The 25,830-nt window shown below is 35.6% G+C and overlaps 1 protein-coding gene across 6 annotated transcripts; it reads right to left on the minus strand.

Moving 5' to 3' along the window:
• Positions 1-938: 938 nt before the first annotated feature.
• Positions 939-25,803, minus strand: LOC123563717 (fidgetin-like protein 1). 6 transcript variants are annotated; one of them, XM_045356682.2, is made up of 19 exons: positions 25,783-25,803; positions 18,380-18,560; positions 17,601-17,686; positions 17,138-17,191; positions 16,777-16,859; positions 15,594-15,948; positions 14,241-14,299; positions 12,573-12,674; positions 12,079-12,176; positions 11,304-11,363; positions 10,424-10,565; positions 9,741-9,841; positions 6,143-6,222; positions 5,549-5,619; positions 5,153-5,314; positions 4,609-4,664; positions 3,660-3,823; positions 3,104-3,204; positions 939-1,433 (listed from the first exon to the last, which is right to left on the minus strand). In XM_045356682.2, the coding sequence occupies exons 2-19, from the start codon at positions 18,526-18,528 to the stop codon at positions 1,311-1,313; spliced, it is 2,046 nt and encodes a 681-aa protein (XP_045212617.2). In that variant the 5' UTR covers positions 18,529-18,560; positions 25,783-25,803; the 3' UTR covers positions 939-1,310. The 6 variants fall into 6 exon arrangements, with proteins under 6 accessions (XP_045212617.2, XP_045212613.2, XP_045212615.2 ...); XM_045356678.2 differs by lacking the exon at positions 25,783-25,803 and adding an exon at positions 25,352-25,445; XM_045356680.2 differs by lacking the exon at positions 25,783-25,803 and adding an exon at positions 25,386-25,434.
• Positions 25,804-25,830: the final 27 nt, after the last annotated feature.

Raw genomic sequence — 25,830 nt, forward strand, 5'->3', positions numbered from 1 at the left:
ATTTATGTTTTTGAAATGCTGTTTTCAACCGTTTGGCCCTGAAATAATTCGTATGTAATGGAACTGAAGTAGAATCTCTTATGTTACAATCATAGGGGGGTGAAATGTAATAGCCAACCATATTTTATCGTAGATTCATGTATTGGCAATTTCGTTATATGTTTATATAGCAATGGCTGCGGATCGTGTTAGAATAATTCATCTATCACAATGCCCAGGACCATGCCAGTTGCCTCCCTTGTTGATTTCAGTTAAATGATGGCTGCCTCCAGAATTTAATGAATAAAGTTAATCTAGACTAACTGGATTTAACCAGTTCAGTAATACAGGACTGTTTATATGAAAGAATAACACTACTTAGAGTGAATACATGACAAAATGAGGTTGTTGACCATCTGCAATTGGTGCATTTAAAACATACTGCATGATGACTGACCACAGCAAATACCATGTTTGTTAGATTTTGGGGCAAAATCCCTTTATTTTAAACAGTATTTCAGTTATGTAATGGTGGTAAGTTAATATAACCAGCAACCTGTATTCTGTACAGTACTGACTTGATCTCAGCAAGTAACTAACAATTGACCGACATGAGTGAGTTGGTTGGGTTTTATGGCTAATCGACACAAAATGGTCATATATCACCAATGACCGACATGAACTAGAGATGGAAGACGAATTACTTCAGAACCATTATCTATAACTGTCACAGAGAACATGCACCTTGCCTGTAGATCAAACTTGTGACCTCTTGATAATCTTTTGCTCAAGAATAAACTGTTATGCAAAACCTAAAACCAGATACACTTTACAGAATTAATTGGAGTCATCAAATATATCACAGCCAGCCTGATGACAGAAATGTTAAGACAACATGGTGAAAGTGTAAATGTTTAAAATGCAAAACATACAAAGTACTGTTAAAAACTTGGAGATAATAACAAGAGCTACATATATGTTAAACATATTTCTTTATAACATAACAAGCAGAACAAACGTATATCTTTTGTCCACACATGACTTTAAGTTGCAGATCATGTAATCTTCACCTTGCTTTTCAATTGAGTTTGATATTTAGCACTGAATTATGTACTACAACACAATTCAAATGTCCATTACCGGAATGTATTGTTCCATGCAATTAACATCACCGTATTACCTACCAAACGTATTGTTCCATTCAATACATTTAACTAGATCACTTATGTCCACCATCAAAATGTTTTGTTCTATTCAATACACATAACTAGATCACTTATGTCCACCATGAAAATGTACTGTTCCATTCAATTATTGGTAACATCACTGTATCACCTATGTCCACTACCGAATGTATTATTCCATTCGATATAGATGTCTAAATCTTTGTCTGACACTGACGGTTTCACGTTTTGTAGGGCCTCCTCAAAATCTTGATGTGCTATTGGTCTAACCTAAAAATCATAGCGAAAAATCCACTTTATTTACTTTTATTTATTATTTCAATGTTAACAGTTTAAATAACCTGAAATAATACTTATACAACATATTTACCTGTCTAATACAGTGCCACCTACCAACCACATTTTAAGATAGAGCTATCACCAAATGTGATTAATATACCTAAACATGCCCTGCCCAATGAATGAAGATTATTTTTTGGCCATCACCTTTGTCTGTTCCAGAAAAAAATACTGTCTACTCTTCATGTGTATGAAATTTCATTCAAACATTTTGAAACTGGCTGCATGGTTACATGATAACCATAAAAGAGCAGTCTCATGACGGCATGCTCAACTACTCAAAGGCTTGCTAGCAAAATGGATTTTCTATCTAAGAATAGGTATACTGTCCAAATTCATGTACATGTTATGGGACTTGATTCTGTGATCTTATTCAATGGCATCCAACATCTTTCTTAAGTTTCAACCAAGAAGCAGTTTAAGAGATTTCCTTGCAAAACTTTAACCTGCATTTTCCCAGTCCAAAAATGGACAAAACTTTGCCAAACTAAAATTCAGAGTTATGGGACATGCAAATTTCACCTTGTTTTATCCCTCTCAATAATGTGTATGTTTAAATTCAATATTTGCATTGACTTTGGAGGCAGCAATTCAAATGCAAAACTTCAACCCCAGAAGGGAAATGATTTCTTAAAATTCACATAAGAGTTATGGGACTTGATGCCGTAACCTATATAACCTGATTGTCCTGAAAGATGAGTGTGTAGTCATTCGGTAGAGTCTACAATTGCAAAAACACATGGTATTGCACTCACTGAAAAACTTTAACTAAAATTTTTAGGTTAACATGTCTGGAGCTGTCTGTAAGACAGCCAATTCGAATTCTTGTCCAAGAAGCAGGAATATTACCCTACTGTAAATGTTAAAATATCTAGAGTTTCAATCCAGTATCTGCATTAGTTTTGGAGACAGTAACTTGCATTTAAACGTCAACCAGGATGATGTAAGTCCAAAAGGGGACAAAATTTTATCAAAATATATGTCAAGAGTTATGGGACTTGATCCTGTTAGGTTGGTTATTAACCTAGAAAAAGAAAGCCATATGCCTTTAAATAATTGCTATATGTATTTGCATGCAAAACTTTAACCTGGATTTTCCAAGTCCAAAAGGGGGCACAATTTGGCCAAAATACATGTCAGAGTTATGGGACTTGATGCTATCACCTAGTTTTATAACCTCGAAGACACGCATGAAGATTCAGTTCAATATCTGCATTAGTTTTGGAGATGGAGCAACTTGCATGCAAACCAGGATTTTCTTAGTCCAAAAGGGGGCATAATTTGGCCTGATTACATGTCAGAGTTATGGGACATGCCCCAGTGCAGTTGATAATTGACATAGAAAAAAAAGTTTCTAAGCTATATGCCTTTAAATGATAGCTATATGTACTTGCATGCAAAACTTTTACCAAGGTGTGACGCCAGGCTGAGTAGAATAGTTAGACTATTCTTTGAATAGACGAGCTAAAAATGACTCCAACACAACTCCCTCATCACTGTTTTTAGATGTATAAAAATATTCCAATTCATATATGGATTAACTGAAGCTAGGTACAGGAGTCAACATTCACAAGAACTAATGTACTTTAATAGCTATGTACCTGATCTGCTGAAATATTTTCAATATCACCAAAGGACATGTCTCTTATAGGACCAAGGGCAGCTTCTCTACATAATGTGGCCATGTCAGCTCCAGAAAAACCTGCAACATTAAAGTAATAAAGTATTCCATGAAACCGGCTGATTCCTCACTTTAATGAATTTGACATATACACGTGAAACTCTACACCATTTAACAGCCTGGCAAATTCTTTTTGTGATTTCTATCTACATCTTTGATATATCTAAGAATATGTAGATGACTGAAATACTTTTGTTTTGAAGGCAGACAAATTATTCCTTATTGTATCAATATGATGGTTGGTTTATGAAGACAACATCAGTAAGTCTGTTATGTATATTACTGCGATGAGCCTGCACTAGATAATGTCTGCAAGAAACTCAAAAACACCAAAAACAGACACACAGGTCCTTCTTTCAACTTTTGTAAATTCAGTGGGAATATTGAGGTAGAAACACTCTGATTTGCTATTAATCTTAATTAGGAGTAAGTTATACATCTGATGAAGGAATTATTGAGTGATATAACAATTTTACCGTCAGTTCTAGCACATATTGTATCAAGTTGTTGATCTGTCAGCTGGTAAGACTGTTGACGAAGCAGATTGGTGATGATAGTTCGCCTGGCAGGATATTCTGGTAGCGGGATGTATAATCTCTTTACAAACCTTCGTCGAGCTGCTTCATCTATCTCCTGAGGTCTACAAATAAGTTGCACCTTTATATAAAATTCCAGCTTTTAGAAAATAGTAATAGAATTCTCCAAAATATTTTAGGGCTTCTGTGGCTAAGTGGTTATTATAACAATAAGGCTGCTGACTCAAAATGTTTAGCCCCTCATCAATATGAGTTTCAGCCTCGCTCAAGGCATTGATTTCTTAAGTGTGGAAGCCATCCAGCTGGCTTACAGAGTCTTGAGGTTCTCCTCTGATGAAATAATGCACAGAGGGGCACCTGCGGTCTTCCTCCACTATCAAAAGCTAGGAAGTTGCTATATGTCCTTATGTCCTATTCTTGTCAGTGTGAGGATAAACCTAATAAAACCAATATTCACTTGGTAGCACTTCAAATCTTATATTCAGCTAGAAAAAAAAAATTTATTATGTATATATATTTGCAAATATTCAACATACTTTACACCTTTTTTCAGTATTGCTTTATCTTTCCTATAAATATCAATTAAATATTTATCTTCAAATAAACCGAAGTTATTTTGATATTAACCCAAATTATTGTAAAAGATGAAATTCTGAGGACAAATTTTTTTATAACACTATGTTTTACTTAATAGTTAATAATCTAAAGAGTTGCATTTCTGTAAAATGGAATTTTGTACAAACAAGCGTCAAAATTATCTATAATATGTAGTGAACTTAATTAACATAACCTTTTTGAGGAAATCAATAATTTGCTAGTATCTTCTGGTGAAACTGATTGGCTCTTGGCTTAACTGTAAACCAGTCAAGCTGTGTGTAGATATACTGACCTGTTAGTTGCACCAATTACCAACAACCTGTCTTCGGAACTGGTTGAGGCCCCATCCTGAAGTTAAAAATACATAGTGGCATTTATTCCTTCACAGTGGATACTGTTAAAACATATTCTCAAAGAAATTTTACAATATTTTGTTAAACTCCAATTAACATAAAAAGTAGTGGTGTTTACCACAAAACTGTAAGTGCAGTCTTCCTTATATACTGTCCGGTAATTAAAGCCATGTCATGTGATATGTTTCTACTACTATACTAAAACAGGATACCAGTCTACACAAAATATCTAAAATAAATTCAAAATCAGCTATGCCTGATTATAGCATATTTCTGTGTGCCAAGAATTACAATCTACTGTAAATCATAAAATCTAGTGGCATAAAATATTGTGGAAATGAATCTAGTAAGTTCATCTTTTGAAAATTAAATGAATGGGAATTTGTTCACTGGGATTAAATACTGTGGAGCAATGCAACAATGAAATCCTCAAATAAGAAGTCTCCAAAAAATATTAACAATTTCACAGTAGTGGATTATTACAAGTTGAACGAGGAATTCTGTTTTGATTCTCCTGGAAGCTTCATTTTCTCCGTCAGTTCTCTGTGTGAGCAGTGAGTCTATCTCGTCTATAAACACAACAGCTGGCTGCCGTGATCGTGCAACAGCGAACAGTGCTCGTACCATCTTCTCTCCCTCTCCTACCTGTAGAGAACAATAGTCAGTAAATTATCTTGTTACTATGCTATACAGTAAAATTTCGTTTTAACTTGATTTGTAATACTGCATTTATGATGATATACTGACACACAACTTGAAAGAAGGAAAATTGCAACACAAGACAAATCTCTAATTTAACATTTAATGTTTCAAGCTAAGTGCAAACTGTCTAGTATTAAGTTTTCAAAAATGAAAGGATATTAACACAAGGTAACATACCCATTTTGATGTCAGGGATGAAGCACTTATACAGAAGAATGTTGACTTGGACTGACTAGCTATACATTTGCCTGAAACAAAAATATATTACAGTCTTAGCATACAAAACGAAATCCATGTAGTATATCATGAAAGATTATTGCATGTACACAGGAAGCTAACATCCTACCATCCTACTTAAAATTATACTGCTGTTGTATACAGAAAACCTGTATAAAAAACTTACATTTGCGCAAGAAACATGCCAACACAAAATGTAATCGACTTCCAACAATTTCAACAGATTTCAGTGAGAATTACTTGGTTAAACCTTTGGAAAGACCTCACTTTCTCATGAGATACAAAACTACTATCCTTAAGATAGCTGTATATTTTGTCTACACTAACCCAATCTGTAATATTCATTGACATCATGCAGTAAGTGCAAGAATGAAGTCTAAATTTATAATCTTCCTTAAATTCTTGGCATGAAAATAAAGCTTTTTAAAGTTCCAAACAGGAAAACTTATTTCAATACAGACCTCACTATTAATTTTCTTTGTGTCCTAATGCAGACAATATTATAGCCTCTTGCATAGAAACATGTGTAATTACCTATTAATGTTTTCCCTGTACCAGGAGGACCAAACAATAACAATCCTTTAGGAGGGCCTCTCAACCCTGTAAATATATCCCTGGAAAATAGAAGAAATTTCAAACAGTATTGAAACTGAAAGTTCTAAAAATAACTTTAATGTATGCATTTTAAGCAACTTGCTATCTAACTTTGAAACAAGAGGGTCATGTTGACCCTGGATCGCTCACCTGAGTAATATGAGCTACATGTTTCAAATGTCAAACTGATGATAAAATATTAAGAAAGTCAGTAGGTCACATTCATGGTCAATGAAATTCAGTTTTACGCTTTGTGTGCAAAACTGTGTATGTCATCAAATTTTCAAGGCTGGATCTTAAACAAGAGGACCATGATGGTCCTGAATCGCTCACCTGTTCCCACATGACCCAGTTTTGAGTATGACGTCGTTTTTTTCTATTATTTGATATAGTGACCTAGTTTTTGAGTTCATGTGACCCAGTTTTGAATTTGATCTAGATATTATCAAGATAAAAATTCTGACCAATTTTCATGAAGATCCATTGAAAAATATGGCCTCTACAGAGGTCACAAGGTTTTTCTATTATTTGTCCTATTGACCTAGTTTTCAAAGGTACGTGAACCTGTTTTGAACTTGACCTAGATATCATCAAGGTGAACATTCTCACTAATTTTCATGAAGATCTCATGAAAAATATGGCCTCTAGAGAGGTCACAAGGTTTTTCTATTTTTATACCTACTGGCCTAGTTTTTGACCGCATGTGACCCAGTTTCAAAACTGACCTAGATACCGTCAAGGTGAACATTCAGACCAATTTTCATGAAGATCTATTGAAAAATATGGCCTCTAGAGAGGTCAAAAGATTTTTCTAATTTTAGACCTACTGACCTAGTTTTTGACCGCAGCTGACCCAGTTTCAAACTTGACCTAGATATCATCAAGATGAACAGTCAGACCAACTTTCATACATATCCCATGAAAAATATGGCCTCTAGAGAGGTCACAAGGTTTTTTCATTATTTGACCTACTGACCTACTTTTTGAAGGCACATGACCCAGTTTCGAATTTGACCTAGATATCATTAGGATGAACATTCTGACCAATTTTTATGAAGATCCATTCAAAAGTATGGCCTCTAAAGAGGTCACAAGGTTTTTCTATTTTTAGACCTACTGACCTAGTTTTTGACCGCATGTGACCCAGTTTCAAACTTGACTTAAATATCATCAAGGTGAACATTCAGACCAACTTTCATACAGATCCCATGAAAAAATTGGCCTTTAGAGAGGTCACAAGGTTTTTCTATTATTTGACCTACTGACCTAGTTTTTGATGGCACGTGACCTAGATTCGAACTTGACCTAGATATCATCAAGGTGAACATTCTGACCAATTTTCATGAAGATCTTATAAAATATATAGCCTCTAGAGAGGTCACAAGGTTTTTCTATTTTTAGACCTACTGACCTAGTTTTTGACCGCACGTAACCCAGTTTCGAACCTGACCTAGATATCATCAAGGTGAACATTCTGACCAATTTTCATAAAGACCCCATGAAAAATTTGACCTCTAGAGTGGTCACAAGGTTTTTCTATTATTTGACCTACTGACCTAGTTTTTAACGGCATGTAACCCAGTTTCGAACTTGACCTAGATATCATCAAGGTAAACATTCTGACAAATTTTCATGAAGATCTTGAGAAATATATGGCCTCTAGAGAGGTCACAAGAATTTTCTATTTTTAGACCTACTGACCTAGTTTTTGAAGGCACGTGACCCAGTTTCGAACTTGACCTAGATATCATCAAGGTAAACATTCTGACCAATTTTCATAAAGATCCGATGAAAAATGTGACCTCTAGAGTGGTCACAAGCAAAAGTTTACGCACGGACGCACGGACGGACGACGGACGCTGCGCGATCACAAAAGCTCACCTTGTCACTTTGTGACAGGTGAGCTAAAAACAAGAAAGTAGGTCAGTAGCCTAGGTCAAGGTCACAGTCAAGTGACATCATATTACTTGGGGTCATCAGGTAATTATAATTAAACAGTCTTGGAAATAGGATCAGATGATTTTTTAAGTATTTTTACTATATAACTCACATAGTAACTAAGTGACCCCAGGGTGGGGCCTCTTTTAACCCCAGAGGTGTAATTTGAACAATTTTGGTAGAGGACTACTAGACAATGCATCATACCAAATATCAAAAGCCTAGGTCGTATGGTTTCAGACAAGAAGATTTTTAAAGCTTTTTCCTATATAAGTCTATATAAAACTTGGGACCCCCAGGGCAGGGCCTCTTTTCACCCAAGGGGTACAATTTGAACAATGGACCATAAGACAATGCTACATACCAAATATGTAGGGCCATATTTGACCCTAGGGGGATAATTTGAACAGTCTTAGTAGAGGACCACTAAATGATGCTACATACCAAATATCAAAGCCCTAGGCCATGTGGTTTTGTACAAAAAGATTTTCAGTTTTCCCTATATAAGTCTATATAAACCATGTGACCCCCGAGGTGGGGCCATATTTCACCCTAGGGGGATAATTTGAATAATATTGGTAGAGGACCACTAGATGATGCTACATACCGATTATCAAATCCCTAGGCCATGTGGTTTTGTAAAAGACGATTTTCAAAGTTTTCCCTATATAAGTCTATATAAACCATGTGACCCCCGGGCGGGGCCATATTTGACCCTAGGAAGATAATTTGAAAAATTTTGGTAGAGGACCACTAGATGATGCTACACACCAGATATCAAAGCCCTAGGCCCTGTGGTTTTGGATAAGAAGATTTTTAAAAATTTTCCTTTCGGTTGCCATGGCAACCACAGTCCTGCATGGAATTAAATTCTTTGAACAATTTTGAAAGGGGGCCACCCAAGGATCATTCCCATGAAGTTTGGTGTGATTCTGCCCAGTGGTTTTCAAGAAAAAGATTTTTTTAGAAATTGTTGATGGACTACACACGACGCACGATGGACATCAGCATGTGAAGTTTGAAGGCCCTGGGTACAGTGGTTCACGAGTAGTGCCTTCATGCAAAAAGTTAACGTAGGCCCCTGTGACCTTGACCTTTGACCTGGTGACCCCAAAGTCAGTAGGGGTGGTGTACTCAATAAGTACTATCAGCATGTGAAGTTTGAAGGTCCTGGGTACAGTGGTTTGCGAGTAAAGTGCCTTCATGCAAAAAGTTAACGTTGGCTCCTGTGACCTTGACCTTTGACCTGGTGACCCCAAAGTCAGTAGGTGTGGTGTACTCAATAAATACTATCAGCATGTGAAGTTTGAAGGTCCTGGGTGCAGTGGTTCGCGAGTAAAGTGCCTTCATGCAAAAAGTTAACGCTGTGACGAACGAACGAATGAACTAACGAACGGACGGACAGTTGAAAACTAATATGCCCCCTTTTGGGGGCATAAAAAACAATGCGTAAGATGGGAATGAAAACTGATTCATCAATAAAGAACAGAACACAGGGTACCGTAATGAATTTTAGTGACTTTCTTTTCTTTTATTTGTTTTTTAAAATGTCAGCAACAAAAAGCATAACAGAAGCTTAGTGATGCTGATAGTGACGTACGGTCTGAGCATTGGCCACACAACTATCTCCTTTATTGTTTTCTTTGCAAACTCCAGCCCTGCCACATCATCCCAAGTCATTGGTGGACCATTATCCATTATCTGTCAAAATAGTCATAGGCATATTTCATTAAATAGCATCTACTGATTAAGGGTGCAAGTAAGGCACAGGGATCTAACATGCTGTTTCTAATCTTCAAAATCTAATATTTTCACACCCCGAGTACTTTGATAATGTCTACAGATCTATGTATTCCTCCCCTCAATCTTGTTATATTATTTTGCGTCATGTTACTTCCTCAGTTACAGTCAGTCTGATAATTTAACCTTCCCCATTTCATAAGCAATTCAACCAGTCTTTAATCATGTAAACCTTCTATACTCAAGTTCATACCCAGTCTTAACCCTACTCACAAACTATAAATCATGACTTTGACAAGAAAATATGATGGTTTTATTTTATGTTGTATGTCATCAAAACCTGCTTGTGTACTGATTTAATGCTATTTAAAAGAAATACATCAAAAAATTTACTTATTCTTACCATGTCAATTAATGAATCATGATTAACTTATCATACTAACATCATACAGTATAAGAAACAGACCTCAAACTATGCTTTCTTACTTCATTCTCATATCTATTTATAGCAAATCAATCACTTGTCCCTGTCTATGTATTTACCTCATTCATGATAAGTTCCACCATTTTTGGCTCTATACCCTTCAGTTTCTCATCATCTAAACCTTCTATACCAGCACCCCCACCTCCATCACTACCGCCAGTTTTCAGCACAGCTCTTGTAATTGTATTTGTAGCCTGGTTCCTAAAACATGAACAACAATTTACCCTCTAAATCTTAATAATAATTCAGAAACAACCCAAACATAACATTTTACATTACACAAAATAGTGCAGGACTGAATACTTTGAAATCATTTCATTTCATCAGACAGAAATATTAAGGTTTTAGTCAAACCAACTATTTCCTTTTCTTGTTTCTTTTTATTATCTTGTTGTGTTTTATGCTACATTTGTTCATAATTAAACTTTCTTTTCAGCTTTGTTTCTCAGCTGTATAACTGTATATTTATCAATCATTACTGTTCTCTGATTTGTAAATTTTGTAATTACTCTGTTTGATAATGTGGACCATATTAAAAATTAGTTAAACACCAAATATGTTATCTACGTAAAATAAAGTCGTTATTACTATTATTATTATTATTTCATGGAGGCATAAATCTACTGATTTCAACTTTTAAACATTAACTGAACTGGAAATTTACATGGTCATTGGGATTAAATTTCCTGGACTGACTCCACTATGAAATCCATAAATATTAGTCCCTCACAAATAGTAATGTTTATTAATTTTCATAATACGCTTTACTAAAGGAACTGCATTAATTATACCCATTAAATTAAACATCTGATAATTTAAATATTTGGCTACCGGTATTTAGAATTGTAACAGTTGTAAACAGTAACTGGTTTAAGATAACATATATATTATATTGTTACATATATATTTACTGCTCAAAAGAAATGTAATAAATGTTACCCAAAATCATCATCTTCTCTGTTCATCACAGGAGGTACAAACTTGCTGTTCAAACCTCGTCTGTAATTAAAATTGTCCTGATCAATTCACATATAACATTCCCCCTGGAATAAAGAGCTCTATACAACTTATAGGTCGGTAATAGCTAACTATATGGTATAGTCCATACAGCAGATTAACAGCGGACATACATGATATATGGTAGTCATACAACACACAGCTTACATATATGGTATAGTCCATACAACAGACATATATTGTATAAGGTATAGTCCATACAACAGACATATTTATATAGTACATGTATATAAGTCCATACAACAGACATATATTGTATATGGTATTGATATAATCCATATTACACATTAACAACTGAGATATATGGTTTGGTCCATAGATTAATTTCAGTGCACTCAATTTAGGACATGAAAAATATGTCATTCGCAATATCCTCAATCCAACTTTTATCTTGGAAAAATGAAATGCAAAGTTTCAATCTTTGATGAAATACAGAAACCAACAAAAGTATGGAAAACTTGAATTAGAAACTACACAAGTTGTACATTAACACTTACTGTGCTAAATTTCTATAATGAACTTGTCCATCTTTCAATTTTGACAGTACCATTAAGGGGTGCTTACCAAAAGAAAACTGACTGAATTGTGAACAGAGCAGATCTTGATCAGACTGCACAGATGTGCAGGCTGATCATGATATACAATGGCCGCAAAGGTAGAATCAATCGTGTCCAGCACAATAAGAGTCTATGACTACCTTGTACCCAGTGATTTTTTCCCAGTTCCGTATGAAGATGTGTTTACAGGACCTCTATTTTGTCCTCCTCCACCATACTTCTTCTGGTTATCAATATCCTAAATCAACATAAACATATTACACAGTAATCAATACTAAAGTTTAAACCAAAACTGAATTACAAAGAAATGGCTAAGACAGGCTCCTAGACCCATGTTCAACTCTTGCAAAACTGGAGACAACTTTTACTCCATCACATACGTAAGCATGTTAACTAGTTAAGCACCTTAACTTATTACGGAATGAAGCCATTGCTGGTTACCAATATGTTACATAAGATTTTACCCAAATGGAGGGGGCTTGTATCATCATTTTAGCAATCCTGTTTTCTTGAGTAAATCTGTACTGATTAAACTTTTCTAATTGTCTAACACTTACAAACATTCAACAAACTGCAGTTTTTACCTGCTCTATAAATACTGGAGGAAAGTAAATATGACTGTAGAAAAAAGTACCATTTGTTGTTTGGCTGTCCTGAATACATTGGTAGTTTTACTTGTTCTCTCCTCTTCCCAAGTCTCTTCAGTCTGATTGTAGGGTCGCTTTGATCCATACAGCTGAAGCATATCATAACTAAATGCTACAAATCTGTCAGCTTGAATAGAATTCCAGCTACATCACTTTTGAAACTAGAGCTATCACTGAAGGTGATGAATATACCCCCAGCACGCACTGACACTGTACACTGCTAGGTTCATGCTAACTGCCGATAATTACTGGCCATTTAATAAACAGCAGACTGTGTTCTAAATTATATTTTCTCTCTCTTTTTATTCTGTTTACCAGTTTGCAGACCTCTCTAATTGCTGTTTTTGTGCTTCAGTCTGTCTGACATTGTCTCTTAATCATTTAATTACCGTAACTCAGCATGCCTTGGCCAAATACACAGCACCTGTGTGAAGTCGCCAAGTGTCATATCTGCATATCCAGTGACAGTTTTTTCAGGACGTCTCCTATTTTGACAAATGTCTGGCAGGTAATTCAAAGGGGCGGTGCTGAAAGGGCAAAAGGGCGCTGAAGAAAGAAAAAAGGGCGGCGATTCGTGCAGAAGGCGCTAAAACGGCAGGGCGCGGACGAACGAAATGGCCGTTAACAATTCTATTTTCGCTTGTATTTACTCTGGACTATCGGTGGGGAAAATAAAAATAAAATTAGCGAAAATCACTTTTATTTTTATTTCAAAATCGAAAAAATTGGGTTGGTGCTCCCGTGAGCCAGAAAATAAAAAAAATCTGGCCCAATTTCTAGATTTTCCATGATCTGTTTGGGATTTCCATGATATTTCATATTTACATGATAAAATCTATCTTTTTGAAATTCCATGATATTTCCATGATAGAGTGATTTTCCATGATATTTCCAGGTCTGTGCGAGCACTGAACTTCATTGTTTGAGGGGTACAATTACATTATAATAATCAGTAGACTTACCCCGAGGACTGTAAAGCAAGCATCATCTTGTGTTTTCTATGACTTAATTAAATTGTTTGTTGTCATATGACACTAATTCAATTTTTAATTAGGTAAGTATCTCCAGAGTTATGGTCCTTGTTTTAATCAAAATGATACTCAATTAAATGCATGTGAACAGACAATTGAAAATCTAATGCAGTGATGAAACAAGACTTCTAAACTGTCAAAATAAATGCCTATCACAGGGAATTTACTTTTAAAATACTCTATTTAATAACCTGGCATTGTCTTTTCAGAAGTATGATGAATTCAAGGCCCCTAACTCTGGAGATACTTACCCAAACTGGCTAGTTTAGTTTCTACTAATTAACTGTAGCTTAATTGTGATGAAAGCTTCGAGCTTATTTGAACCAATCTCAAGTTGGCTGCCTGGAAAAACCAATACTGGTGTCGTATGAGGAGTGGTTGCTACCCAAGTGAGGCTCGAACCTACGACCCCCTGGCTGAACGGCCGACACCTTAAACCACTGGACCAGCGCTCCTCTCCAAACAGACTAATTATCCAAAGCAGATGTAAAGAAATATTCAAGAATGCCACATTTGTGATACAAGTTTTTCTATTTTTTTTTTAATCAGAACTAATTGTAAAACATAAAATTCCAGCTAGCACTTAAAATATCAATCTTACTTAAGATAAAAAAATTAACTTACCTCTCTATTTCTGTTGTTGCCTTGGTTGGACCCATACTGATTAAAAGCTTGGTTCCTTGCTAAAAATATACCGAATTCATTAGACAGCAATTAATTCATTTATATTTGTTCATCAATCAAAATACTTTTAATTAGACAGTCAGAGGTGTAACTGTTTCAAGTTATCGCAGTTTATAACCTATTTGAGTTATTGCTTATGCTTTCATAACTTGTTTCAGTTATCATAAAATATCACAAAGCCTTCCTGTGCCAATTCCTTATTTTGAATGAAACTAATGCAATTATTTCCTGAACCCTTGAACTTTTTATCTTTCCAGCTATGCAGTAAAAAAATTCACGCAAGGCTGATAAAGTTTTACGCAAAAGTTTTAAAGCTATAAAACCTTTAACATCCCATTATGCTTATCAGGTCATGATCAGACTAAAAGAGAATTTGATTAACCAGTTTGCTACTAATTTCACTTTAAAGGTCACTTGGTGGAATAAGGTCAGTAATTCGGTCGAAAATGTGCTTCCGTGGTGTAGTCGAAAGAAGTCCATAATAAACAGATCCTAATTTTCCCATTTTCTGCGCAAATTCGTGTAGAACGAGTGCTTTTACCACACTTTTTCACTACTAGAATACATTCTGCATGAAATGGGACGGTTTTCATGTTCATACAACCCACATGGCAAGTTTTGCAGATCGAAACCGGAAGTAGGTGTTTATTGCGCGGAGGAGAGCAATATGCGCCATTTTTAGGGTAGCAGACCACAACTGACTGGCATTTCACTAGGAACTATTCAACCCCCTATTTTCTTTCATTTTTTCGTTAGTTTGTGATAGAACTTTCATGAAAAATTGGTGTAGGAAAAAGTGATGTTCTCTAAAGATACTTAAAGACGACATGAAGTTGTGGTTTTTTATATGAAACAAAGAAGGATTTGAATTACTGACCTTTAACCTTGTGAGAACAGCAAAAAGACTTTTTTTGAATAACTTACCTGAGTTAATTTTATTTTAAAACTGATACAGGTTATAAAATGCTTGAAAAAGTAACTGAAATGGGTTACATAACTTGAAACAGTTACACCCCTGACTGTTAGATGTTTATGGTACAACATAAAGTCACCTTGCATTTACTACTTGTACAATATGATTTTTCTTCCATTAAGTATAAATATGGACAATGGTAAACTGTTTTAACATAGATTTACTGTATTAACCAAAACATTTCATCAAACCAACACTCTTCAGTTACTTTGTGTGAAATTTGAAATCCATGAATTAAACTCCCTCAAAATAGCAAATTTAGTTTAAATCCGACATTTTATGCCCATAAAATAAGATTACACAGCAGACCATAACCTTACCTGCAGCAGAAAATAATGGTTGTCTATTTACTTTCACATTTTCTGCTCCAATTTGTTTTGTATAGTTTTGTCCATTTAGTTTGTTATTGCAAAATTTTGATTGAGCACCAGATGGTCCTTCCATACTCTGAGGAAAACCTGACTGATTGTCACTGCTGTGGCTCCCATACATGTTCAACACTTTATCTGTTGACTGACTTTCTGGTCCTTTTCTCAAATTTTGAAAATGAAATTTCGAGTCTTTCTGAGGCAAAGCAACATTCTGTGGTGTGAGGCTTGGAGGCTGGTTCTCCTTTTTACTTTGAGGTAAAGGTGCTGACAATTTGTGACTAGGAACCAGACGACTGACTGACTCCTGATAAACAAAAGTATTCAAGCATTTATAAGTCAGATAATATCAATAACAATCTTCAGATAATTCAAACTGATATATTCTAACTGCAAGTTATCTATCCTTCTCTTAAACAAGAATGTGTAACTGCAGAGGAAGCAGAACCTGGAAAAGAGCACTGTCTGACAAGGCAAAGGATCCAAAAGATAAAATTTCGCCTAGGCAAGGTCAGTTAACATATGTGAGCACCATTTGTGCCCTGTCACATGAGAAGCTGAAGGCATACTTGGGTACAAAGAAGTAAGAATGTGAAGAAATTGTAATTCAACTTGGGTCATTGTAACACTGGCCTTAGAGCCAAACAATATGGGTAATAGTAAGTTATTCTGAAATGGTAAAATGTCTTGAAAACTGAAGTTCATTTGGATCCCTGTGACCTTAAACTTTGATCCACTGACCCAAATACAACATGACCCTTTCTCTACTGGTAATTAGTTATTACATGAAATATTAAATAAAATGATTTTCTTCTTTGGGTTAAAGTCATTGTGTAAAAAATTAAAACTGTAACTGTTATACCTTCTGATAAACAAGTAACTTGGGTCCTTAACCTTGATGAAAACAACAATAGAGCTCACTGCGAGGTACTAAGTCATGGTATAAAATTTGGGAAGCATAGCTCTGGTACTTTCTAAGAATTTAAACGTGGACAGACAATGCTAGAACATAACTAGCCATACCTTAATCCCTTTATTACACTTACCAACAACGTAATACAGGTATATATAGCATAAAAGGTATGACATACAGTTTTCAATCTACAGGCAACAGTCTTCAATCTTAGTGTTTTACCTGTGATGACTTCAGTGCTTTCTGTATGTAAGGTAGACTTCTAATCTTTTCCAGTGTTAAGGAACTTTTCCAACTCTGGCTTTCTGAAATAAATAGCAAACTAATACAACAATTTCTGTAACTGTCAATCATAATGTATTTTGGTGTAATATATTGAACAATAAAATATCTTTCCTATTATGTAGGACAACATCCATCTTGGTCAAATTTAGCAGAGGATTTTGCCTGTATCACTCAATAATGAATTCTTACTCATAGTTACTCAAGTAAGCAAAAATATACCTACACCATGTAAAAGGTAAAGAGCAACACTATTATACAAATAACTTTGTAAGAGAAAGAGCTGTTAAAGGAACATTACCATTTTTGTTTCCACTGCATATTGCTAGAGCTCCTTCTGCATAATTGTTGAGACCTGAAACATCAAAACATCAGCTCTATCCCATATGATCACGTGACTTCTGTAACAGTTGTAGCACAAGTTGCACTGACAGGAATGTTCAGCCTTTTGGGTCGTTCATGGAAATTACACACTGTATAAACGACTAAGCTTCATTGAAGGAAAAATCTTATAAACCTCAAACGTTCATTAAACATATGTGCATGTGAAAAGAAAGATGCATTCATTCAAGATATATCTTCTTACCAAATACATTCTAGAGTGTATGGATTTAAAAGGAGACAAACACTACATTAGGCTAGCAGCAGAAATTTGTGTACACATTTAGCTATTACAGCAGTTAATGGTCACATCATGACTGGCCTGTAACCACGCTAACACATACTATTGCAATATACACTCCAGGTGCTGATACAGGCCTTACCTGTATGTTCATCAAAGGAATCTACAATGTTTATGTACATATCTTCATACTGCCTCTTAATACTGTCTGCCACATTTTCTCCTACTCTGAAAAAATAATGAAACAAGAGGACACAATAAAGAAATACTGTTGTCTTGTTCAACCAACCCTAATTTAAAGCACTAGGCTGTTATTCTTCATTTCTGGTGGAGTGGGGTTGAACACTGATACAAGTACAGTATTACACAACTCACTGGAAGATTAGGATGCAACATCACTACATGTATATGATTGCCTTTCTTCTGTTATTTAGATATATATACCAAGTCATAAAACACCTATACTGCAGAATGTACATAACAACTGTTTGACAAAATCCTTCAGCCTAAGCAGCATGCCTCCAGTTTTAAGTAAAAAGAACAAATATCCAGAAAGACCTTTCATTCGTTTAGAAAAAAAGCTATTTGAAGAAATCTGGGAGGTATTCATTTATGAAATCATTTGTGAAGTCTACAGAATAAGCAGGAGAGCTCTCATGTGTGCCTCGAGCAGTAATAAGAACTTTGGACTCTGACAATATGAATAGAAACACAACCAAGACTATGTAACTAAAGCCCCTAGATCAACATATGAGTGTAATATTTGCTAGGTATGTCATGGTAACATGTCTTTTTAAGGTAGTTCTGCACATTTTACTAACAAGAATTATTGGCGTATATTATTATCTAGATAAAGTAGAATAAAGTCTGAACTTGGCATAAGAACATGAATATCATTTTCTGAAATTAAAGGCAGCTTACAATCCCGATAGTTTAGCATACTGTAGATGAGCCATTGTTTTCCTCAGCAGATCTGCCCTTTCACTTGGGGTCCCATTCTCAAATTTCTGATCCAAAACTAAAGTTTGATACCGTGATAAAAAGTCTCTATGTTCTTTGGCAAAATCCATCTCTTTTCACTGACACTTGATTCAACAACAATCTGAAAATAAACTTAAATTGATACTTAGGTACTGTAAAATCATTTAATTTCGTGGGCATGAAATTTCGTGGTTTTGTTCTAAACGGCAATTTCGTGGGGATATGAATTCATGGATTTCAACTTTTGAACATTAAATGAATGGGAAGTTCACATGTTCGTTGGGATTAAATTTCGTGGATTGACTCAACCACGAAATCCACGAAAATTAGTCCCCCACGAATATTAATGATTTCACAGTATCTTGCAGAGACAGCAAGTAGTAAATTTAAATTGTAGTTTGCTTGGGTCAAGGTCATTGCTACATGTACTTAAAACACAACATGGTTTTAACTCAATAACTTGTTAGATAACTAGTTAAATGAGGTACTTTTTCTTGTTTCTGATAAGGCAGTGACTTCAGGTCACCCAGGTATTCCATACATGCCAAGCCACCACTAAATGGCATTTTACAGGAACTATTCAACCCCCTATTTTCTTTTCATTTTTTTTCCGTTAATTATGATAGAACTTTCATGAAAAATAGGTGTAGGAAAAAGTGATGTTCTATATAGATACGTAAATGTGAACTGAAGTTGTTTTTTATATGAAACAAAGAAGGATTTGAATTACTGACCTTTCACCTCAAATCTGGATTTTGAACTAATATCTGAAAAATTGTCCAGGAAACTTGGCATGTATGGAATGGTAGCAGACACTTCGACCTCAAGATATTTCAACCCCAAGAGACAATTCGACCCCAGACGTTTCAACCCCAACTCCTTGGACATATCGACCCCATTCTGTATGCTTAGTTAAAAGATGTTAATTCATTTGAAAAGTGTGTATTTAATAATCCCTTTTAGAGATAATTAAAGATACTATATGTATAACATGTAATAGAATGATGAAAATTGGACTGTGTTGATCTTTTCTTTTTAAATGTGATATAGGTTTGGAAAATGTTTAACATTAGAATAACCAAGTAAATTAAAATTACCAAGTGTGCCTCTAAAAATTCTAATGCCCCTCAACATTTTTGGAAATTTCTTTCATAATACTAACAGTACACATGAAATAGTTAAGATATTAGTATATCTGCATTTTACGGACAGTCCTAACGTGACCACTTTGATGTCCAAATAAAAACATCCTGTTGATTGTTAAATTGAACAAGTATGTCCATAGACAGAATGTCAAGCCCACCAGCTGTCAAGTGTGACCTTGACCTTGGGACCTGGTTTTGCACATGACACTCTGTCTCATAATGGTGAACATTCATGCCAAGTTACATCAAAATCCCACCATGCATGAAGAAGAAATGCTCCGGACAAACTTCAATTTTACCTTTGACCGCCAACTGTGACCTTGACCTTTGAGATAGGAACATGGGATAATAGAAATGACTATAGAAATAGACTATGGAAATAGAACAGCCTTAGCAATTTTGTTAAAGGCAGACTTCAGGAAAGTTGGATAAAATCTTTTCTCCATCAAATATGAGCCAGGTGTGATTTATAGTCCATTTCTCGTTAAATGTTCAGTCAACCCTCTTACTTTCATACATTTTTTCTTTTTACTAGATTGTCGAGCGTTCACTTCGTTTCTTTCCCGGTTCTGCCCAGGCATAATATGTTTGTGACACCATTTTGATGTGTTGTCCGAGATGTTGCAGTTCTCGGTGTATGATAAATGCTGGTCAGTCTGGCCTCATCCGGATTAAGAAATTGTGGACCGCATCAAAATTTTCCGGTCATGTCCGTCGGACCGACGACTTTCCGAATGTCTACAAAAGTCACCCAGAGATCATTTCTACAACATATTTTTGAAATACGGCTAATAGTTTACAAGGTGAAGAAATTTAAAGATTTTCGTTTTAGTTGTCATGGAAACCAAAGTTCTGCATAGATTTCAAATCTTTGGGCAATTCTGAAAGGGGGCCACCTGAAGGACCACTAAACAATCTTAAAAAAATTTGTAAAATATCTAAGCTCTGTGTCAACCTCTCTATTAGTTTGTGAGTCCTAGGCTCAAGCATTGCCAAGTTATAAGGGCTTTTTGCTCTATGTAAAACAAGTGACCCCCAGGGCGGGGCCTCTTTTCACCCCAGGGACATAATTTGAACAATCTTGTAAGAGAACCACTAGGCAATGCTACATACCAAATATCAAAAGCCTAGACCTTGAGAGTATGCTCTTGTAGGGTGAGGCAATTACTTAAGATGATGATGACCTTGCAGTTTCAGGCAAGAAGATTTTAAGAGTTTTTTCCTATACAAGTCTATGTAAAACTTGGGACACTCGAGGCGGGGCCTCTTTTAACCCAAGGGGCATAATTTTAAAAATCTTTTTAGCGGACCATTAGAATTTAGATGCTGTCACATTCCAAATATCGAGGCTCTATGCCTTGCGATTTTTGGACATAAAGATTTTTTTAAGTTTTTCCATCTGGTTGTCAAGGCAACCAGAATTCAATTATTTGAACAGTTTTGAAACGGGGCCACCCAAGGATCTTTCCTGTGAAGTTTGGTGTAAATCTGCCCAGTGGTTTTGAAGAAGATCTTTTTAGAAATTGCTGATGGATGCACTTAACAGACATCAAGCAGTTACAAAAGCTCACAGGTGAGCAAAAAAAAAAAGATCCCATAATCCTAAACCTGATAAAAGAAACCTTAAAGATTTCTTAAATTGTGTTTTTAAAGTCATAATTGTCCCCAAAAACTAAAGTAATGTAACAGTTTTGACTTTTCGCTATGCTAATTAGAAGTTTAGTAACTCTTACTTAATTCTGTAATGACATGAATTAATTCCCTTTTATTCTGAACATTTAAATCTCATTTGTTTAACAGAAAATATAAAGTTTGTTGAAATAATACATTAGTTCTTAGAGCAATATTATGTATCTTTAAGATGAAAGAGAATTGTATTTATAATATGAGTAAAATATTTAATACTTATGACTATGTTAATAAGATACATGTATGTTAATATGCTAATTTCATACGAGTTTAACTGTTATTGAAAATTTACATAAATATTAAAGAAATTATTGCATCTAGGTCAGGGGCCTCCACAGCTGACTGGTTAAGGTTGCTGACTTCAAATCACTTGCCCCTCATCGATGTGGGTTCGACCCTCACTCGGGGCGTCGAATTTTTCATGTGAGGAAGCCATCCAGCTGGCTTACGGAAGGTCGGTGGTTCTACCCAGGTGCCCACTTGTGATGAAATAATGCATAGAGGGGCACCTGGGGTCTTCCTCCACCATCAAAAGCTGGAAAGTCGCCATATCACCTATAATTGTGTCGGTGCGAAAAACAAAACAAGAGGGTCATGATGACCCTGGATCGCTCACCTGAGTAATATGAGCTACATGTTTCAAATGTCACTGATGATAAAATATTAAGAAAGTCAGTAAGTCACATTCATGGTCAATGAAATTCAGTTTTATGATTTGTGTGCAAAACTGTGTATGTCATCAAAATTTCAAGGCTGTATCTTAAAAAACAAGAAAATAGATCAGTAGGTCAAGGTCACAGTCAAGTGACATCATATTACTTGGGGGTCATCAGGTAATTATAATAAAACAGTCTTGGAAATAGGATCAGATGATTTTTAAAGTATTTTTCCTATATAACTCACATAATAACTAAGTGACCCCAGGGTGGGGCCTCTTTTAACCCCAGGGGCATAATTTGAACAATTTTAGTAGAGGATTACTAGACAATGCATCATACCAGATATCAAAAGGTCCTATGGTTTCAGACAAGAAAATTTTTAAAGTTTTTTCCTATATAAGTCTATATAAAACTTGTGACCCCCAAGGGCAGGGCCTCTTTTCACCCAAGGGGTACAATTTGAACAATTTTGGTTGAGGACAATAAGACAATGCTACAAACCAAATTTCAAAGGTGTAAGTGTTGTGGTTTCAGACAAGAAGATTTTTAAACTTTTTTCCCTATATAAGTCTATGTAAAACTTGGGACCCCAGGGGCAGGGCCATATTTGACCCTAGGGGGATAATTTGAACATTCTTGGTAGAGGACCACTAGATGATGCTACATACCAAATATCAAAGCCCTAGGCCATGTGGTCTTGTACAAGAAGATTTTCAAAGTTTTCCCTATATAAGTCTATATAAACCATGACCCCTGGGGCGGGGCCATATTTGACCCTAGGGGGATAATTTGAACAATCTTGGTAGAGGACCACTAGATGATGCTACATACCAAAAATCAAAGCCCTAGGCCATATGGTTTTGTACAAGAAGATTTTCAAAGTTTTCCCTATATAAACCATGTGACCCCCGGGGCAGGGCCATATTTGACCCTAGGGGGTTAATTTGAACAATTTTGGTAGAGGACCACTAGATGATGCTACACACCAGATATCAAAGCCCTAGGCCCTGTGGTTTTGGACAAGAAGATTTTTTAAGTTTTTCCTTTCGGTTGCCATGGCAACCAGAGTTCTGCAGGGAATTAAATTCTTTGAACAATTTTGAAAGAGGGCCACCCAAGGCTCATTCCTGTGAAGTGTGGTGTAATTCTGCCCAGAGGTTTTCAAGAAGATCTTTGTAGAAATTGTTGATGGACGACTCAAGACAGACGACTCACGACGGACATCAAGCAGTCACAATAGAGGTGAGCTAAAAAAGCATCTAGGTCAGCAACTCTGACCCTATGTCTAGTATATTTGTTTGTCACAAATCCGGGGTCTCGGGCAGCCATTTCCTGTCATAACGCTAGTGGATCACATAATTTTCTACATCTAAAAGGGTACAGACGGCCCCTTTCTGTCATAACCCTTATATAGCATATATGCATATATGGTACAATGCGGGTTACAGACGGCCCTCTTCCGTCACAACCCGCAAGTTTCTTGGCAGATCCTCATCTATGGACTATAGTATTCATGGTTTTACTTGCCACATTTTATTTTATGATGATATTCTCATATAAATTTTTAATAACTTGGGTGTTCACTATTGTTAAAGGTTTTGTAAATAAATTTAAATTGTTATGCAGCTTGGTCTTTACTTGATCTAACTTTAGAGTAAACTTGATATACCCAGTGTATGAACCTAGGGTAGTAACCACCCTGTTGAAATATCTGCTCTTTGGAGCTATTGACCATATCGACATTATGGATAAATCCTGTCTTCCGGTATTTCCATAAATAGGGTCAGGGGGGCAGACGAGATTAACTGATATAAACAGGGGTGTGGAAATCCCAATATTTTTCCCTTGTCCACGGACATGTGAGACTTAAAAATCTACTTGTCCGCAGTCAAAATTTACCTGCCCGGATTATCAACATTTTAGCATGCACATAATTCTAAATTTTGGACAATAATCTACAAGTAGTTACAAAAGCAAACATAATAAAGCGTAATATTGTAGCTGTTTCAAAAAAAAGAAGCTTTTGACACTTTAGCTTGTGTTCGTCCGCGAGGCCTAAAAGACTGCCCATCATGCCATGCGAAGCCACGTGAGAAAGCATGAAACTTTCTGACTGTCAGAAAACATCATACTGCCTGACTCGTACTAGCGAGTGCTTTGTGCTTTAACTGTTGACTTCCATTTTTGTTGGCAGACGAAGTTGTAACAACCAATTTGTCCAAAACTTTGTGATATTTGTTTACGATTCCGGTTTCTATTTGCCGAGTTAGTGTGCAAAAATCACGCGAGATCGTAACAGGGAACCAATCAGAATGCAGAGAAAGAGATGCTAAATTTAGACGCAGTATGGTTTTCCATAAACCTGAGAAATCGAGAGGCCGCTGAGCTGGTGAAACATCCGTTTTGTACGTCAAATTATTTTATAAACGCCATAAACTTGAAGCACTGTTTAGCGTTTCTGAATTATTCTTTCCTTTTTCATTTCAATCCAGAAAATTTGTGCTTGTCCGCGGACAAACGGAATGTGAAAACTCACTTGTCCCCAGTCAAAAAGTCCCGAGTTGGACAAGTCGGACATAGGAATTCCACACCCCTGATAAAGACCGTGTACAATATTTGCAATTATATTTGCCAGAAGATAAGGATTTAGGAAAGTTCTTACTCTCTGACTATAGAAATATCATTTTACGACCTCAACAACAAAATGTTTGCAAAAATAGTTTAACCTTAAAAAATGCGAAAAATTTCACACCTTCGGTGTTGAGCCACAGAAACAGCAGTATAGAATAAAAGATAGAATTTTTAAAAAAAGTAAACTTTAATGATATTTTTATTATATCTTTAATAATTCAACAATGTTTTATGATTATCTGCAATACTTTTTTTACTCATGAATTTTCTTTGTTTAAACCTTGAAAAAAGATTATCTTAAACACTACCGCTATATAGCGTAATGGCCGATACCCCCCTCACCGTAAAACCGGAAATGGGTGTTTATTGGTGGTTTATACCGGAAAACGGGACTTATCATATAATGTCGATATCAAGAATAGCATGACTGGAAAGGTTCATGCTGCGTAAAACTTAAGTGAACTTGAAAGTTGCTATTTAGACTTAGAGCATCCTACAGGATCAGCTTGGGTTGACACTATTAATGTCTGAGCAGATAGAACGGTTACAGTAATATTGGATCAAAACATAAAACTATAATTTTATGAGGAGTCGAAATGTCTTGGGATTGAAATGCCTCTGGGGTCGAAAATTATGTGCAAGGGAATTCAATTTTGGGGTCGAAGTGTCTCGAGGGTTGAAATGTCTCGGGGTCGAAATGTCTAGACCTGAAGTTGCTGCTTATTATCAAATTTGATAGATCAACATAAATCATAATGAACGTGCTTTGTAAATAATTCAATAATAACCTTGAATAAAAGTAAAAATAATGCAAAATTCTACTTTTTTATGTTTACATTTCCCGGCCAATGCAAGAGTAACCAAGGGAAGTAATTTCGAATTACTGTCAATAAACCCAAAGAAAATACAGTAATGGTGGTAAAAACTGAATGTAAAGTACAGACATTAAAAGCGGAAACAATCCACACACACACACACACACACACGCACACATGTAAACGCTACTAATCGGGGATTTAAGTTATAAACCTACCAACTGGAAACTTCTTTATTTCTGCAGCTGCAGTCATCATATTTCTATCAACTTTTATTCTTATCATTTCTAAATTATCCGAGGCTTTAGATTAAAGCTATCTTCAATTGTTAAGCAATGAGTTTTTTTCACATACAAAACGGGGAATTATGTGTTTAAACCAACTGAGGAAAATGTGTAACAAACCGGGTGTTTGTGTATCGACGGAATGTGGAACTGTGTGTTTCAACAAAA

Source organism: Mercenaria mercenaria, chromosome 2 (genome assembly GCF_021730395.1).
Source record: "Mercenaria mercenaria strain notata chromosome 2, MADL_Memer_1, whole genome shotgun sequence".
In the NCBI taxonomy this organism is placed as follows: domain Eukaryota; kingdom Metazoa; phylum Mollusca; class Bivalvia; order Venerida; family Veneridae; genus Mercenaria; species Mercenaria mercenaria.

What these genes read in the sequence shown, in the direction of transcription:
- LOC123563717 (XM_045356682.2), bottom strand. Translation starts at nt 18,528, where the DNA reads ATGGATTTTGCCAAAGAACATAGAGACTTTTTATCACGGTATCAAACT. An exon ending in AAAAAATCACTGGGTACAAG is followed by an intron (nt 11,364 to 12,078) that starts GTAGTCATAGAC and finishes TTTTAATTACAG; the next exon opens with ACGAGGTTTGAACAGCAAGT. An exon ending in TACAGGGAAAACATTAATAG is followed by an intron (nt 5,620 to 6,142) that starts GTAATTACACAT and finishes TTTTTGTTTCAG; the next exon opens with GCAAATGTATAGCTAGTCAG.